The 18,817-nt window shown below is 53.0% G+C and overlaps 1 protein-coding gene across 2 annotated transcripts in view; it reads right to left on the minus strand.

Annotated features, from left to right (window-relative positions):
* IGSF3 (immunoglobulin superfamily member 3) overlaps positions 1 to 18,817 on the minus strand; it is a 99,097-nt gene that overhangs the window by 20,384 nt on the left and 59,896 nt on the right. The window contains exons 3-6 of one of the 2 annotated variants that reach the window (XM_042788605.1): positions 15,233 to 15,643; positions 13,984 to 14,373; positions 11,908 to 12,309; positions 7,929 to 8,333 (exon numbers count right to left, since the gene is read on the minus strand). In XM_042788605.1, the coding sequence (XP_042644539.1) occupies positions 7,929 to 8,333; positions 11,908 to 12,309; positions 13,984 to 14,373; positions 15,233 to 15,643 (1,608 nt within the window). The remainder of the gene's footprint in view (positions 1 to 7,928; positions 8,334 to 11,907; positions 12,310 to 13,983; positions 14,374 to 15,232; positions 15,644 to 18,817) is intronic. The other variant, XM_042788606.1, reaches the window with a different exon arrangement.

The raw sequence follows: 18,817 nt of genomic DNA on the forward strand, positions 1-18,817 counted from the left end.
TCGCAGGTTCAGTGAATCCATGAACTTAGTCTTCAACCAATGTCAGAACAGGTAGAAACCCCAAAATAATCAGGCCCCAATGAACCAAAGTTTGGGAAAAGCATTCAGATAAAAATTGTCCTTGTTTATTCTGCTGTCACAGAGGCATTAATTTCACAAGGTAAAATCACCATGGTAAGAAATGGCTGGGTTTCTTTTACTGAAGTTGCTTCCTTTACGGGTGCATTGCTACACCATGAGGTTAGGCAGGCCACTGTTACGGTGAAGAGCAAAGCCATTGTGTCCAGCCAGCTGTGCCCCACCAGCAGAAGACACTCTCAGACCATCAGTCAAACCAACGCTCACGAAGGCAAGAGGCAGGGGATTTACAGTAATTGGGGCTGGGTCATCTCTGCCTGGCTGTTCAGCACTGTTCTTCTCAAAACAGGACACAGCTTGGCTGTGCAAAGGACTGATGGGGAATACGTAGTTTCTCATCCCAGGAGAAGCATCCCACATGATGCAGAAGATAGAAAAATGGTGCAGGTCCCATGCACAAGGATGGATAGCCAAAGCTGCTGCTCGGGACACCTGGGCCGGGTACTGTGCTGATGGAGGGCTGAGAATGCAGCGAGAGAAAAATCGCACTGTTGCAGCACTGAGCCTGCTGGCTCTGAAGCCACTCACCTTGAGGAGACCAGCAGGGCAGCCAAGGGGCTGGGGGTCCATGCATGGGCTGGGGAAGGAGAACAGTCACACCTGGCTGGAAACCCGCTTATCACCAGTGCTCCCCATCCCACCCGCCCGCCAGCAGCTGCCCCTGCAGACTCTGCTTTTGAAATCTTCAAGGACATGAGGGATGCACAGAGCTTTTGAGCTGGACAATGCCTAAGTACTGTTCATTGCAGAGTATTTTAGTCCAAGGAAGGCAAGCAGGGAATCGATGAGAAGCTGAAGTGTGTGGAGAGAAGATGTTCAAGACAACATCAAAGAAGCTGCATGTGCACAGACTGCAAACAGGCTGACACCATGGTTCTGTATATGCATGCTGCAAATGGGAATGGAAAACCACTCAGGAGATATCAAAGAGAGAAGCCGAGAGTGCTTTGAAATCGAAGTGAAAAAATTGCTCCTAAAAAAGTAACCGTGAAGAGAGCTCATTTGAACAGAGCAGCATATTCTGAATACAGCCCAGGTGTCTCCGGGCATCGTCATTCTTGCTAGGGGGCTGAAAAGCAAGACTGCCCACAGTAAGATCAGCAGGCACACAGCAGGCTGAGCCTGGTTAGGGTCCCACCAGGTGCAAGGATGCATTCCCACACCCTTCACCCTCGTGAAATGCATCCAAGATGCTTCGTACATTTAAAGTCCAGCTTCTCAGGTTATGCCCATGGGTGTGTTTTCCAGGCTGAAGCCCCAGGGGAAGCCCTGAACATAAATAACTGCAATCAGCTCAACACGCTTGGCTCTGACAGAAACATTGCACTGGCAAACCTGCAGAGGAGCCAAGTATCACTGCTCCCAGATGGGAAACCAAAGGCAGGGGGAGGGGGAGGTGAATCACAGCTCTCACCCTGCAAGGACAGTGTCAGCACCTCCAGCACGGGGCCGGGAACGCTGCAGCGCATCCAGCATGAGCTCCCTCCCCTGCTGCTCACACTGATGGGCTTGTTTCGATATGGCAGTCTTTTTGTGGGATTAAGATGGCATTTGCTCTGGGTACTTCGGCTCTGCTGACACCAATGTCACCTCACACCAACGTGAGCCTGCATTGGGCTGGATCTGCTCGATGGAGTGATGTGGCAGAGCACCTCTCTGATACCCATGACTGAAAAACCACAGCTGGCTTGACAATGCCAGCCAGGAAGGGTCCCACTTGGAGCGGGGCAGGGAGAACATCCTCATGTGGATGTGTGCCCACGGGCGAAACCCCACCTCAAATCTATTTAGAAACCTGTGCCCAAAAACTGTTACGCACCACAGCAGCAGTGAGGAGGCTCTCAGGGGTGTGTGACAGTGACATGGAGTACACGGACAAGATGGGGGACAGGGATGTTGGAAGCAGGGTGTGATGGCACAGTGTGGAGGAAAAGCACCCTGGGGTGCCAGCCTGGGGTAAATAACTGTGCCAAGGAGACAGCAGCAAGTCTAAGTGTGGAAGCTGTCCCAGGGGACCTGGGAAGTGTGGAGACAGAGCTCCCCAGGGCAAATGTGCAGGGGTAGGAGACTACCAGACATATGAGGTGGAAGAAGCAAGCCCACCTGTGCTACCTGGAACAGAAAAAGGGCTCCAGCTGGGTTTCTAATGCAGGTCTATGCAAGGGGACAGCCTTGGGTCACGCAACACTGGACCCATTCATTTTGTCTGTTCAGTGTGCTGGAAGCCGATAGCAAGAGCAGCAGCTCTGAGGCGGAACAGCCCGTCTTACACCGCGGGCAGTGAAGGGAAAGGAGCAAGTCCCTGAGCACCCAGGGGAGAGGAGACTGCTCTGTGCTGCTGATGAACAGCCTCCTGTCTCTCCTGAGCACTTCTTGAACTCCTTCATCACTCAAGCAAGAGTACTATTATCTGCCAGATGGAGCAGAAGGCTGTAAAGCAGGGAAGCAGTGCTATTCTACAGAGCAAAACCACGAAGGGATCAAGCAAGCAGCAAACTTAAGTTTCCAGACTTCACTTCTGTGAGGAAGTCTCCAGCTCATTAGCTTTCCTTGTTTATTGCTGGATGTTGCCAGCAGCAAAAAGTGTCAGGTTTTTAAGCAGGCACTTTGTGGCTTTGAGCCTGCATTCAGGAGTCTGGTCAGTACTCCACTAGCCACCCCTTGCAGGCAAGGGTCCTCTGCTCTCTTCAACTTAGCTTTCTCTGGCCACTGCCAGCCCAAGGCAGCAAGGCTGCTGTCAGTGGTGGTTCCTCATGGACAGCAGGAGAGCGGCAGAGCGATCTGCACCCACCCAAGCGCTGGGTTTCAGGGGGAGCACAGCTCTGGCTCACCCTGCTCTCAAAGTAAGGTTCAGACACAAGCGTCCCCCAGCTTCTCCAAGGCCAGCTTGAGGAGTCTCCACCTCTCCCTCCCCACCATGATGGTTTCAACCTGACAGCTCCTAATAAACCAAACTTTATGAAGCAGCTCCTGGAGAGCCCTGGAAGCTAATTAATGCTCTAGTGAAGAGCCTGACTGCCTTGCTTGCTTGACGGCTCCCACGTCAATCAATCTGCCGTAGCTCGGCTTGCAAAAAAGCAGCGAGGAGCCCAGCACTCCTGGCGTCTGCTTGGTTATCATCCTCCGCCACCCCTCCCCATCCCTCCTCCCACGTTCATTACTGTCAAAAACCCGGCAGCAAGAGGGCAGATTTACAGAGGCGACTGCAGCTTCTCCCTGTGAGCCTGCTCCAGGATTAGTCATGAAGGAACCATCCCAGGGACAATGCGAGGATGGAGGGGTGGGAAGAGCACGGGGGCATGGGGAGGTCTGTGCCTGAGGATGAAAGTGGTGAGGGGGGTGTCTGGGCCAAAGGCTCCTGCTTGTGTGAAAGCCCTGCTTTTTTATTCTGCTGTTGCCGGAGAGACTTCCCAGCTCTCACACCCCAAGCCCTCTCAAAGCTCTGCCGAATCACCCCCTCGCTTGTGCTGCAGGGGAAAGATAAGTGCGGTAAATGCATACGAGGACAATGGCGATTTAATACACCAGCACAAATCTGCTCAAGCCTCCTTGCCAAAAGAGTCCTATCCAGACGTCCTAGCCTGCCCAGATCACAGCAGAGTCCTCATCATGCACAGTGCTGCCAGAGACTGTCTGCGGCCCTTGTCTGAGTCCCACAGACCGCCTGGATGCACGCTGCTCCCAGACAGCGCCTCCTGTCTCAGCCAGTCCATCCCTGAAAACCTGGCAGGGAGAAGCAAGATCCAAGGAGGAGCCAGGAACAGAGCTCGCCTGACAGCCCTCAGGTCTCCCCTTGACCCGCATGGATCTACCTACCACCTTCCTCCCTCAGGCAGGACCCAGAGCCCAGGAGCCCAGGCACCATTCCCCCTACACGCTGCGTGAGCAGCCAGGGGGTACTGCTCAGCCAGCATCCTCACACCGACAGCTCAGCCTGAATCCAAACCCTGCCAGGGTCACCTGGATTCAAAAAGAACTGCCTGCACCTCTGCCTGCCCTGAAACCCATGAGATCAGCAAGTGCCAGGGAGTCACCACCCTTGTCCCCTCCAAGGACAGGACCTATCTGTCCTGACCAGTCTCTTGCAGATCAACCCAGTAAAGCTTGCATGGAGGATGCTCTCCTCCACCTGGAAAGGGGCAAGTGTGCAAAGGGCAAGGCAACATCTCTAGAAGGGAAAGGGGTGGTGAACCCTCAGGGGAAAGAGGCAGTGAGACTTTGGGGCAAGCCCCAGCTTTCAGGGATGAAAGAACCAGGGTTTCAGAGGCAGGCCAGATACCGCAGCAGAAGGGGAGCCCCAAACACAAGGATGTGTGTGGGAAGACATCTCCAGCCTGGCACTTGTTGTTCACTCCAACCTCAGCCCGTGCTCCTCTGCGTGGTCTCCTGCCAGCTTTGGATTCTGAGAAGCAGCTGGCGTGAACTGAGCCCTACTTTTATTGTTCCTCCCCCTCTGATGCAACATGAGCTCACCGAGAAAGAAACAACAGGCAGCTGGAAAGATGGAAGTAAAAAGGAGAGCACTGTGTTGTAAGGACGCGAAACACCCACAGGTGAGCTAGCTAGCCTGGTCCACGATCCTGCCCGACAGACCCTCACACCAGCCTGGATTTCTGCCCCAGCCTACAGAAGTCAAAACCCAGCACTCACCCTAGAGCAGTGCAGGTCTATCTCCCTGCAAAGCACACACGAGCTACGTGGGTCTGTGTGCCCCTTCCTGCGCACAACTCTCCCTCTGCTTTGCAGCCCAAGGTGTGCAGGCTTGCGTGACATTGAGAAGCTGGCCATGAAAGGGAGCTTCAGACCCTACTGGTGCTGCTGGTGAGTTTCACACACCAGAAAGTGATGAACACCATACCCTCACGATACCTAAATTCTGTATAAGCTCTCACACATACAGCCAGCAACCTTCATAGGGCTCTTCCTCACACTGCCAGTCCTTTTAACGGCTTTGTGCCCAAGGGGCCAGGAACGTCACACTCAAAGGCCAAATGTGGCTCCAAATGCCACACAGGACACTTGTGCCATCCTGCTTACAGACCTTCTATTCAGAGCTGGGTTAACGCTACCATTGCCTGCCTTATTCACTCCCTCCTTCAGGAGCTATGTGTTTCACTCCTCAAGTACTGCTCATTTCTTCCTGGGAGTAGGAACAAACCAGAGTGTTTCAAGCTGCTGACGTTTCCTCAGCTTTACCTGTTGGCCACGACATAGCTGTAGATTACATTACTTTGCAGCCACATTAGTATATGCAATTCAAAACCAGCGCTGCCACATCTGCAGTTACCCCTCAGCACAGGTGACAACTACAGATATTACCCACTGCAAGAGTGCCAAGGAGAAACAGCCTCAGCACTGAAACAGCAAACTAACAGACTAGGAGAAGCTCCAGCAGCCAGTCCCTTGAGGATGTGGGATTTCATAAAGCAAAGAGATTAATGAAGCAATCAGGCAGCCACTATTTTACCTTTCTCACCTGAACACACTTCAAAGGCTGACATATATCGATTGCCAGGTCTGCACCTGGAAACTGTCAAATAGAAAGGTTGCTCTGACAAACAGGGAGCAGGGGTTTAAGAGGAAACTAGAATCTCAACATTAACTTACAATCTGGAAACACACGCTGGCTCAGTTTGCCAGAGGACCTCCAGACAAGCCTTCTTTACAGTGTGGATTGGTAGTGGAGATAGTTCACCCCAGACTCACTGGCATATGGGTCAAGGCAGGAACCTATGGCTAGTGGCAAGGGAAAGGAGAAAGCTAGGACTAAGACACCTGATAGCAGCCTGAAGTTATCTCAGATTAAGGTGAATATAGAGGTACAGAATTGGACTGACAGCACTCTCGGGTGTTCAGTCCTTCAGGGTCCTGGATATTAACCTGAAAACCAGCACCTGCTTCATCACTCTGACTATGGGGGCTCTAGGACATTTATTCAGAGGTGTCCGAGGAAGGTGCCTCCCACAGCATCCTGGATCGTCTCTGGAGATTATCCATCCAAAGACCCAGAATTGACATGACACAACCCCCTGCAGCCTGCAGAACCAGGGAAATCCACAGCAGTTGCTGGTACAACTGCCAGCATTGCATTCATGGAGGACATCAACTGTCCCCTCTCAGAGGCTGCCTGGGACATGGAAACAAAAGACAGAGAGAGTGCAACCATGGTGCTGGAGATGCTCTGAGGAGTCTCCCTCTACTGTTCCATTCCCCCTTGTGAGCGATAAAACCACAAACATTATGCAAGGCTCATTGGACTGACAGCTAAGATTTGTGTAGCAGTAGTTTGTTGAGCAGCAGGGAGATGGGGAGAGGTAAAAACCATGGAGACCTAGATGGCTTGTTCTGTTAAGGCATCACTTGATGGTTACTGCTTCAGTAAAGAAGAACTGGCTGCCAGAGGACAGTTTAAATGTCCTTTAAATGGTCTCCTTGCCACTCTGAGCTGTGACACAGAGGCTCTCTTCTGGAAGCTGTTATCAAGGATTTCTCTTTCTCTCTCTGTCTTACACACATATGCATACACAAAGATGTGCCACAAAGAAGCATATTACTCCAGGGACCATATCCAGTCAACGCTGTTTCCCAGGGAAATAAGCTAAAATGATGAACATCACCAACCTGACCTTGACAGCAGTAAAACATGTATTACAAGGCAGTATAATCAAGATAAATGGAGAAGATTAACCCAGAGATGAGGGGAAGGAAAGAGAGAGGGAAGAGAGATGATGGAGAGCTCATGAGGTGCCTGGAGCTCAGAGCATCCCCTGACTTCTCTAAAGATGTGCTAAGGGCTGGGGAAGGTGGAGGAGACTATGAGAAGGGTCACTGAGGGGAAAAACACAAAGCCCAAGCCAGAAGGCAGACCCTAGGGAGGAGTCCCCCTGCACAGGAACACGAAGGGAGGACGACCTTGCTGCAAGGACCTGAGCCAAGAGTCTTGACAGTGCTAAAAGCCTCACTCCAAACATCAACTCCAGCCCTAAGGCCAAGACAGTAATAAACTGTTCAGCTCAGCGATGGCCCAGAGCTCTGCCCCGACCACGTATCTCTGCACCTTTCATGGACAATAGAAAGCACCACCCAAATATCAGTGACAAGGCCTGCAGGAGGCACCTGACTGTTTCCACTGGCTGTACAGGGAGCATAAGCACCCTGTAGGTTTTCTGACTCTCCCTGTCCATTGCCTAGCTGTTGCACACTCTGTGTGGGCAACCATGGCCTTGGCGACTTCCAGCTGGAAAGGGCTCAATTTCTCATGGGGATAAAAGTCAGGCTCTTTGATCACTAGCTGCCTCTCAAGATGCCTCCAGCGAAGTGAGAGATGCAGCCAGTTACTAGACAAGAGCTGCAGCGCCTCAGCTATGGTGCATGTGCACGTGCAGGCTTTGGTGGGAGCATGTCTCTTTTCTTTGATCCTGTTTGCCCCATCCCTCTTCTCTCTTCTCCAGGTTAGTCTGCTCTGACAAACAGAGGTGGCAACCTGAAAGCCACCTTCGCCTCACAAGAACAGCCCAGAGACTGGACCGAGCTTCATTGACCTTGCTTCCCAGAAGAAAACCCCGTGAAAAGCATATGGAGAGCAAAGAGAGGACCTAGTTCCCCAGAGGTGGATAAGGGAGCTCCAACGTATCCACGTCTGAACAGCTGAGCAGTTCCACCTGAGCCACGCACAAGTGTGAGACATCAGTCGCAGCCACGAGAGCAGTCCTCACTCCGGAGAGACCACCGCAGCACTGGTACGTACCCCGTCCCCGCAACACCCTGCCCAGCCCCTCTCACGTACTCACCTGGCCTCAGGACCCTGATTTCCAGCAGGTTGGAGGTCCTGTCCGCCAGCCGCGTCCAGCTGCTGTTGTAGTTCTTCCTCCAGAGCTCAGCCACGCACTGGTACTTGCCGGCCTCGGTGTCGCTGGCCCTGCTGATGCTCAGGCGCACGTTGTTGCTGGACTCGGCCTTCTCGATGGCCGTGCGGGTCCGGAAACCCACGTACCTGTCGCCCCACTGGACCCCGCCATCACGTGTGAAGGTGACCAGGTCGTGAAACTCGGTGCTGCCTGCTGGCTGGAAACGCCACGTCACCGACACTGGTACCCACGACGGGTAGTGCGGCTTGATGATGCACTGGAGGTCGAAGGACTCGTTGTAGGTCACCCCGGGGGTGCGGGAGATAGCTGTGACAGCAAAGCCGGCCTCTGCGGAAAGAGAGAAAAGGGCTTTGAGAGACACCTGCCTAACGAGGCCCTGCTGTGAGCGCGGTCATCCAGTTGCAGGCCTGGAATAACGAGCTCGCGTTGTGTCAGGTCCTCGTTTGCAATTGCAAAGTGGCACGAACAGCAGCAGCAAAAACACGTTCCAGTGCCCGCATAGTGGCGAGTGCCTGCGGGAGCACTGGCTGCAGCAGCAGCAGGATTGTGCTCGATTTCTGCCCAGAGGAGCAAGATCCCCCTGCGACCCCGAGGGCGAGCAGCCAGCCTCTGCAGGCTGCCAAAGCCCCGTTTGGAAATGCAGCAGCGCAGTGTCAAGGGAGCAGCTACCCGGCACCATCCTGACTATCTGCAGACCCCGTGAGTCACATCCAGCTCTCAGGCAGGGGGTCCCTCCCCCATCCCCCACCCCAGGTCTGCAGCTGGTTGCTGCAGGTGAAGGAAAGATGAGGAAAGCGAGAAGCAGCAGCTTTTGTTCGTGCGTTAGTGGTTACAAAACCCGAGGATGGAGGCAACTGAGAGAGAAGCTGGTTGCTCCTGTTCTTCACACAGCACAGCTTGTCTCCTGTTCCAGAGCATAGCTTCAAGACGGCTTTATGCAGTTACCCTCACACATCCACCACTCTGCGAGCCAGCCAATACATTTTGACTTGTCTACCCCCAGCACTTTGTTTGTTTAGAGGAGTTTAAAACCAGCAGTCCATGAGTAATTCGAAGATAACATATTCCCAGTTGACTAGCTTACATTTTGGGTCAGAGTACTTCCATTGCTCATTTGTTCCGAGCTGCAGAGAGAAGTATTTTCTTCTCTTTCAATCACTTCAGTGTGGCCAGCAGATTTAGCAGGGACCTTGTTTTCTACTGGTGACACCCCCAGGAAGCGTTCCCTTCCCGGGAGGCTCCGCAGGGTGTCCCACGCTGACTGGCAGCTCTCCCCCCTTCCCCTGCCATGCTGGCCGTCCCGGCACCCAGCACAGCTGCCCCGGCCAGTAGAAACAGGAACGTCTTCTGGATCAGCGCGGAGCTTCAGCCTGCCACTGGCTCGAAGTTACAGTCTGAGAGACAAGCCAGGAGCTCACCGCAACCCACAAGCTCCTGCCGTGGGCCAGACCGGCCGCAGCACAGACACGGCTGTATCTGCAGGCTTCCAGCAAGCACCTCTGCAGCCCCACAGCGTCACTGTGCCAGAGCTCCGGGATGTGTAATTACTGAGAAAACAGGTCAACCCTTGGGATTAAAGCCTCTTGCAACATGCTCAGTGATTACCCAGGAGAGGAGAGCGAGACATACGCTGTCTCTCCTGCAGGACTGCTGCATCTTATCCCCGTGTAAGCCCTCATCTTCAGACCCTGCAGCAGCTCTCCTGCCCCAGCCAGTGTTTTACCAGGCACAGCTCAGAGCACTGCTGAGCCAGCAATGGCCCTGGAAAGCCAACTTCATTTCACTAAGACCAGGTGAATTCATAAAGTTTAATCTCCAGTTGGCCTGGGCAAGGACGTTTCATGAAGGGGCTTCTCTTGACTGCTGTGAGAAAGCCAGGTGTGTTTCTCAGGTCCCCGACTCAACCAACACACTCATGGCACTCAGGTTAACACATGAAGACCCTTCTTCCTCTGGGACTTGGTACAAGAGGAGAGAAGCCATGTATAAAAGCAGGCATATTTTCTGCAAGATCTCCCTACAAGAATACAGCAGCACCCCCCTCACCTTGCCTACCCCGTCTTTCCCCAGACAGAGAGGGACTGCAGTCCCTGCCAGGAACTCAAGATCCTCAGAAGTTCAGGGACATCTGGTCTCATCTGACAGCACATCCCTCTTCTGGCTGTCATTTCTGAACCACCCTGCAGATAGATTTATGGGCTTGAACATAATCTGTGCTGGTTCAGCTAAAGAGTTTCTTACCCTGGCAGCCTGGCAAACAATTAGACCTTAACTTGAAATGCGATTGTCACTAAATTTACTGCATTTTTTTTTTTTATTAGCAATTTCTGTAGCCATAAAACTCTTGTTTTTTCTTAGCACCTTCCATCTGAGTTTCTCAGGACACTTCAAAAACATTATGCTCAATGAGAAATACCAGATTCAGCAGCAACGAAAGAATTCTTTCTCCACTAAAGTATTTTCTCCACTAAATTTTCATGAGCTACTTCAGCTTTGCTAATTATAGGAAGAAGACCTAGGAATTTCTTAGGACTTGACAGAACATGCTCAACAGCTGGCGATTTCTCTGGGAAAAGGAGCAGAGGAGGAGGGACAGCTACCTTTCCATCACATCTTTTGGAACTGCTAGGCAATTCTGAGCATCTTAAATTTTAACAAGAGTAAAAGTCATAAATTTTAAAATCTCAACACTTCTACAAGTGGAAGAATAAAGAGAAGGGCCGCTAATGTGGGCTTACAGCAGGTCAAATGCTGCTGACCTCATGAGGAAGGCACCATTGAAACCAGATGAGAATCTGCCTTTACACCCCTACCTGCTTTTGGAAGCTACATAGCAAAGATTTCTAGCTCCAGACAGAACAGTCTCAGAAAGAAGGTCAAAAGTGAAGGGGAGGAAAGGAGGAAAAAAAGCGAGATTTTAATCAGAATACGATACAACTTTGAAGTCTGGTCTCTCACACATCTTGCCAAAGCTTAAGATTAATACTACAGAGAGCCAAAAAGGATAAAACAACCCCAAAACTCCTATCTCAACCTTTCAATAGAGCTCCCCGATTGTTTATAGCCCTGTCATCCTGCAAATCAGTGGCCTCATAGGAGCAGTCATCCCTTCTTTGGTCTCCTGCACAGCACTTTGGGAACTAGTCCAGGACTTAATATAGCAAGGCCCGAAGGGGAGCAAAGTAATTCACATTCCTTGCAAAATCCCTAATTCCCTACCTGCCCTCTCCTAAACTGATGTGGTTTCACTCTGTTTGAAATGGAGGAGCCCTTTGGCAGTGCAGTCACCAGCTGCAATGATCCCACGTCCTAGTTTGGCTCGGTCACGGACAACGTTGTGGTTCCGGGCCAGCAGCTCAGTGCCTCCTTGCAGAGGCAGTGAGGACCATTCCTGACCCACGTCTTCTGCAGGCTTCTGATGCTGTCAGAGACGCTCACCATTTCTAGTGGCTGGGCCAACCAGAACGCCCAGCGTTTTGCTCTCTTGGTCCGGCAAGCAGAGGTAAGGTTTACCCAGGGCAGGCTTTGATGCCCACAGGCTGCCAGCGGAGCACCACCACCGCACTGCCCACAGCCTGGCTCCGCTGCCGGGGGGCACACGTCATGGGACTGGCAGCCTCTCTCCTCAGAAGGACGCCAGAAGCACTGCCCCTTTCCTTAGCCAGCCCTTGCTTTGCCCCTGCCACAGCCACCCCTCAGACTTTGCCCCCCCCACACAACGGGGCGGCGCAGGTGTTTTGCACCAACCTACCGAGAGCTGCGGGCAGGCTGCCGAGTGCCTCCATTTTGCTGCCAAGCAACGGTCAGAGCGCCCCAGTTATTTGCAGGTGACCTCCTGGGGGGGGGGGGCCGGGCACACAGGGAGCACGGCCCCACGGCCCCCCGCGCCTCAAGTACTCACCCAGAGCAGTGATGGACACCGGGGTGCCCGCGTGCCGCTCCCCAACCATCTGCCACTCCCCATCCAGCGTCCGCGTCCACTCGGCCACCCGGCACTCGTAGTGGCCCTCGTCCGCCTTGACGCTGTTGAAGACCTCCAGGGTGAAGGAGCCGGGCCGGACCTGCTCCGCCTGGATGCCCCCGTAGCTGCTGCGCTCGGCGTACGAGGGGCCCGGCTGCAGGGTGCCCTCCCGATCCAGACGCACGATTTCGCTGCGCCGGTTCAGCTTGTCCACCAGCTGCCAGGTGACGGAGAATTGGCTTTGGGGCCCAAAGCCTGAGCGCACGTTGCAGCCAAAGCGCAGGCTCTCCCCCTCCAAGACATTGCTGGCGTTGTTGATAATCTCCAAGGAGATGCTGGTCTCTAAGGAGAGAAACGCATACACACAGGGGAGATGATACACACTCGCCACTTCTCGGTCTGCAAGAAGGACGCTGCCGGCCAGAGAGGCTTTCTACCAAGGTGCAGGAAACTGCCCACGCGTTTGGGTCCAGGCATGTCTTAACCTCATGCGTGACCACATCCAAAAACAGCTTGTGGGCAGCGAGCTGCTCCTGGTGACTTGTACACTCAAAGCAGGTGTAGGCCAAAGCTGGGAGAAATCTCTCTGCCTACGGCTCATGAGACATTGCCGCGTCTTCTGGTTGCGGGTCCGGGATGGGATCTCAGCAAAACTTGGAATCTGTGTTGCTACAACACGCACTGCATGCAAGCGGCTCTGCCAAAAAATGCTTCCAGCCCCCCGGGCTTTTCAATTCATGTCATCCTGATCACCATCTTGCCACGTCCATTCCTACAACACCTTTTGGCTCTCCCAAACTCCCATCACTAGTGACACTAGAGGTAGCTATCAATGTTTGGTAACATCAAAAAATAGCTTTCCAGAGTCGTAAGGCTTTATGGCTGGTTTTTCAGAGATACTGAGTGCTGATTACTCTTGCTGTCTTCCGTTGGAGTTATAGACACTTAGCACCCTTGAAAAATCATCACATCTGTTCCTAGAGCTGGTGAATTATCAAATGGCAAGAATGAAATCTGTCTGAAAGGTGGCTGTGCCTTGAAGTACTACATTTTAGACATTTGTCCAGTGCAAGATTTCTAGCTAGAGTAATTTTCAAAGCCAAACAAATGAGACCAAATATTGGTAGGAGAGAAAAGAAATAGAATTTATTTTGGAGAAATGAGGACGGAAAATAAAGCTAGAGGAAAAGGCTGCATTTCCCTACAAACCTAAGAGACAGGAGACAAACACTGTGCGAAATCCTTCTGCAGCTACCCTCTGCTTGGCCGGAGCCCACTGCCAAGGTAGCCTGGGCAACACACGCGTGGTTCATCATGCCACAGCAACCTGAGTTTCAGAGAGCAAATCAAGGAATGAGTCAGTGGACCCTCTCCTCTAACCCTGCTATTTCTGTATTTATCAAGTTCGTCTGACAAACATAAAAGGCATTCAGGCAAGCCGTTGGCAGGGTTGTTTTCACCAGGGTTGGCAGACACACAGTGACCACGACAGAGCTCCATGCTGAAGAGCACACCAGGGCTTGAGGAGCACATGAACCCTAGTTTCTCCCAGTACAGCTGTCTTGCAAGGCAGCTGAACAACAGCCACTAAACAGCCTGCAGGAACCTAGCAGCTCTTAGGATAAACCAAGGCCAAGTCACTCTCCCCGTTACGCCTGCCAAGTATTTTAGAGCACCCAGCTCCTTGCAGAGCAAGGCAAGGAGAGAGGTGTGAGCGGCAAGTAGGAGGCTATCATGCACCTTCAGCTCAAGGCCAAAACAGCCAGCTTGAGGCCATTACCAAGGCTGGGGCATGTTTCCCCACCTATGAACCTGACACATATCCCTCCTTCTCTATCATCCCCTTCCCATCAAAAAAGCCCCCAACATTGCCAGTTGGGATTTCAAGCCTACACAGCATGCAAACTCTTATCCAGCCTCTTCCCCACTGCTGAAGTCTGGGCACATCACGGCCTCACCAGCTAGCTGCCCAGCAGAGCAATGGCCCCATGATGGGATGGGCAAGTCTCTACTTACTGAGGGGCAGGACGGTGATGGGGATGTTCTTTGGCCGCTTGCTCTCCTTGTCAATGAAGTCCCCTGTCACGGTCTTTTCCCGCTCAGTCACCCGGCAGTTGTACTTGCCGCTGTCCTCAAGACGGAGGCGGTAGATCTTCAGCACAAAAACGTTGTCGCTTTCTTTGGCTACCTTGAGCTGGCCCAGGGCCTCGCGCTGGGCAAACTCGTTGTTGAGCATCGGCACGGCATTGGGTCCCAGGCTGGCGATAAGGGAGCTGTTGAAGGCCCAGGAGATGGAGAAGTAGCGGTCAGGGACATTCTGCGCCTCCAGGATGCACCGAAACTCCACGGGCTCACCCACGATATACGTCCGTTTCTCTGTCTCCAGCCGGACACTGAACTCCTTATCTGGGGAGAGACAGACCAACTCATGTCAGCATGGCAAAGCCCATCAGAAGAGCCAGCACACCTCATGTGAGGGATTTACAACTTGCTAGTCCCTGCACAGCCAGCATCCCTCGGACACATACATCCACAGGTGGAGGGGTTAGGGACTTGCCTTTGCTGTGAGAGCCCAGATCAGCCATGCTGCTGGAGAGGCAGCTTGCTGCCCAGCATGCAAGAGCTGCGAGCCTTCCCCAGTCATGACCCTCTCCTCCAGCCGTTACTCCTGGGAGCAGCTCTGCTGCAACATCAGCATCCAGTGGCACTCTGGGATGTGACTTGGAGCCTAGTTGTACTCATACCCTGCTCAGCCAGGGTCAACAGGCAAGGCCTTTGGGGATATCAGAGGGAAAGAAAGAGCTCAGCTGGGTCTTCAGATCCTTAGCAGGAACCTGTGCTGCTGTGGGCTGGGAGAGCGATTTTGACTTGCAAATGGACTTTGTGCAATACAGAAGTGCTTGCTGAAAGTTTTGTTTTCATTTCCTGCTGTGTCATTTTTACCTCCTCACCTTCCAAAATTCTTATTGCCTGTGCTGGCACCAAGTGTTTAAGATGTATGTTTTAGCTCCTGTGTCAGCCCCAGATGGCTGGCCGTGTCAGGAGTCAGGGCCTACCACCCTTGCTGCTCTGGTGTCCCCTGGTTGCTGACATTTGCCCTGCCCGCAGGCAGCTCTTGGGCCCTGCTTCACCCTGCCAGCAGCCTCACCAGTGGAGCACACGGCAAAGAAGGGAACCAAGCCCCAGCCACCTAACAAGGCACAGTCCCATCTTCCACCTCCTCCCACTGCCCAGCTGAGCGAGAAAAGGCAGAGGAGACACTGACCGGTGGCTTGCACGTTGACGATGGCACCCTGGGAACGCTTGCGCGTCATGGCATACCAAGACTTGTCCGGGTCCTGGATCCACTCCGCAGCCTCACAGTAAAACTCGCCCTGATCCGATGGGTGAAGGTTGTAGATGGTGAGCTTTGAGGTGGTCTCCCCAACTTTGTCCAAGCGAACGTCCCCCGTGGCTTGCCGCTGGGCGTAGGCGCTGCCAGACCGCAGGACGAAGTCGCGGCTGAGGGAGATGACCTCCACGGGTGCCTCGCTGCCTCGCTGCCGGTACCAGGCGATGGAGACGTGGCTGTGCTGGGCTGTGCTCTTGGACACCTCGCACTTCAGCTCCAGGGAGTCGCGCTCCACTTTGTTCAGCGTCTGCGGGACTGCCGTCACTCGCAGCGAGTCGGGGATCACTGCAGAAAAGGGGATGGGGAAACAGAGCCCGAGAGTTAGCAACGCTGAAATGATGAGTCTAAAGCTCAGACCCATGAAAGGAGAGCCAAGGGAAAGGTTTCTTTTTACGGTTGTAATTAATCTTTAAGTATTAGCGACGCCCTGTTAGCTCACATCTAGCCCCTAAAAAGAGGAGAACCATCCCCAGAGCCCTTGGCTGCGAAAGACTGTGACCTGCAGGACATACTACAGTGGTGTACTTAAATTCCTGCTCAATGGCCCCAGTGACTATTGCACAGGGTTTTCCATCACGCTGCAGAGCAGCACAGCTTAATACATCCTCTTTACATCAAGGCATTTTGTCACAGGCAGCCTCCCCTTCATCGTGTGCCCCCCAGCATGTTCATGACTCCCCTCCTGCCCACATCCTTCAGGCATTCCTTATAGCCCTGCACCATGGTCTTCGCCCCTCAGTCTCCACTGGGGCCAAGCTAAACATATTTAGTTCCTTTAATCTTCCCTCATAAAAAAATCAAGAGATTCAATTCCCTTCTCCTTTGTTTATATCCTTTCGCGTTTTAATGACCCCCTCAGGCCAAAGAAAGGGGTTTCTGCATTTGGAGGGAAGTGGCTCCTCTGAGGGCAGCAATGCAATTGCAACATGCCCAGTGCCTGCTCCCAGAACACAGCCACAACAAGGCACTTGGTAATAAAACTGCTGGCTGCTTTTCCGGTTGATTAACCAGAGGAAAGGAAGTACAGACGCTAAAATCAGGATGAAAAAAAAATATGCAGACCCCCCAACCTTGTTTCATTTTAGCAAGCATCTTAATTTTAGCAAGAAACTACCATGGGAAGATAGACTTTTTAAAAAAGAAGCCTTTCTAGGCTTTGCTATCTCAAGAAATAATCACATGGAAAGAAGAATGCAAACCTTCTCCCCAGCTCCGCAGACAAGGCAGCGCCAGTGAGCCTGTTAATGCCCATGGTTTCAGCGTGTACTGGTGGAATATAATTAACATATCTCAGTTCAGTTTCATTGACAGCACTGGAAGGTTTGACAAAATTAGCTGAGCTGCCGAGAGCTGCATCTGTTTTGTTCAGGCACAGCTACAGAAAGCAATGAGCTGCACTGAAGACAACTGCTGGCATTATTTCTGTCAGAAAAGTCAAAGCAGAAGAGAGGAAAGAAAAAAAGCCACGAGATGGGAGTAAGTGAAAGGGAAATCTGCCAGTGTCCAGCCCAGATCAGGGCATTCACTTTTACCACGTGTTCACTACCCAGGGAATTTACTGTCCCTTACAGGGAAAGTACGTGGTAAGGACATTTATCGCAGACCATTGCCCTCCTTCCCTGCAGCCACGTCTCCTCCTCCCTCCCTTCCCCTCATCTCTCTCACCGGGGCTCCCATCCCTTGCTCACCAGCAACAAACTCTGGCAGACCATGGCCTGCAGCCCCCCCTCACTTCGCCTTTCCCCCTCCTTCACCTCCCCCTGGCTCCCAAACCAGTGGTGACAGCGGCAGCTAACCTTGCTGGTTCACGCTGCCTGTATGATGAGATTTAAATTTCTCATTTCAAACCTTTCTGAATAATTTCCAGAGCCACACAGCTCCTTTCTTTTTGCCCTCCAGCCACGTGCTCTTACAGCTTTTCTTATGTTATTTAAATAAATTAAACCTGATCATCATCTTGCTGGAGTTACTTTCCTGCTGAGTAGCTTCAAAGGCAGAGCTCCCTGCTACACCAGCCTCTCCACAACCACTTATGGTGTGAAAGCAGCTATCCATGAAGCAAGTGTGCCCGTCCTCCTTCCCCCCAGTCTGAGAGCCCGGGTTACTCCACTGAGTGCCTGCGTGCCCCCCTCGCCCTGCTCAGCAGCACAGCCACTGCTGGCTATGGGCAAGGCTGTGCCCTGCGTGCCCCAGGCGCCTGCCCGCTCCCTGGGAGTCATGCTGGGAAGCCTGTCCCACCGCTGGGCCCCGAGCAAGCGCTTGCCACGCCGTTCCCCGAGCAGGTTAGAGGCTGGCAGAGGCACCGTTTCGCTAGCTGGAACCGTGACTTTGTATTTCCAGGTCATAACCTGGCTGGAGGGTTAGCATCTTTTACCACGTGGGTAAGCTACTGCAAAATGCATTCCTGGAGAAAAATCAGGAGGCGGTGGCGTGCTGTTAAAGGCTGTAATTTAATTGTGGTTAACACCTGACATGGCTTGCTGCATTCATTCCTCCTGCTCATTTGGGTAAAAAAGCCAACCAAGGTCCTCCCGTTAGAGGAATCAGTAAGACCTTTTGAGTCGCACACAGCCTTGAGGCCACTGTCTTACATCAGCCTGGCATGGTTGACATTCGGTTGGTGTCACCTCCCTAACCAGGAGGACTAGAGACCCACTTGCTAAATGAAAGCCCGGTTTCTGAAGGATCAGATGTTGGGAGGGACAGGCAAGAGCCCTGAACTGGGCAGGCCAGCGGGAAGGCTCTCTGCTTTGCACCACCGCTCTCGCGCTTGGCCAGCGATGCACAAACGACATTTTTAGCTACAAAGCAAGATACACCCCGGGTACCAAGTTTGTGGAGGGGGGAAGTGGGTAGGAGAAAGGGGAAAATGCTGTTCTCAAGGGGCAGCCAAACATGTCAGCAAGTCACAGCTCATTTCAGAAGCCCAACGAGCATTTCGTTCTGAGTGCTGCGGAGCACCGGGGACTCCCACAGCAGGGCCGCAGGTCTGCTGGGGCTCACACACCACCCCAAGGCACAGACCCCCCTGGCCTGCACTGACAAGAGGGCTACAGGCACAGCTTAGCCCATGAGGCTGGAGCAGATCAGGCCTGGAAGTCACAGAGAGAAAAGCAAGCAGGGAACACCATGAAGGCGCTCACCAGGGCACGACACCGCACGTGGGGAGGCGCGTTATCAGAAGAGAAGTTCCACCCAAGCCAGTTGCCCTGCTCAGGCTTCAAAGACATCAGTTTGCATATCAGGACACGAGTAGCTCTTTCCATGGTGTTCACCCAGGAGCCTTGGCTCCACTGCCAGCCCTCACGTCGCCAAGCTGCCGGCACTCATCCTGCAGCCGCCTGCCGCGGGAAGCACCAGCGTTTCCGCGGGCACTCTGCAAGCTGAGCTCTGCTTGAAAGCAAGGGTAAGCTTAGATGAGAGTCATCGCCGTGTGATAGGGAGTGGGGCCACACCTGA

This window comes from Tyto alba, unplaced genomic scaffold (assembly GCF_018691265.1).
Source record: "Tyto alba isolate M040663 unplaced genomic scaffold, T.alba_DEE_v4.0 Super-Scaffold_14, whole genome shotgun sequence".
Taxonomy (NCBI): Eukaryota; Metazoa; Chordata; class Aves; order Strigiformes; family Tytonidae; genus Tyto; species Tyto alba.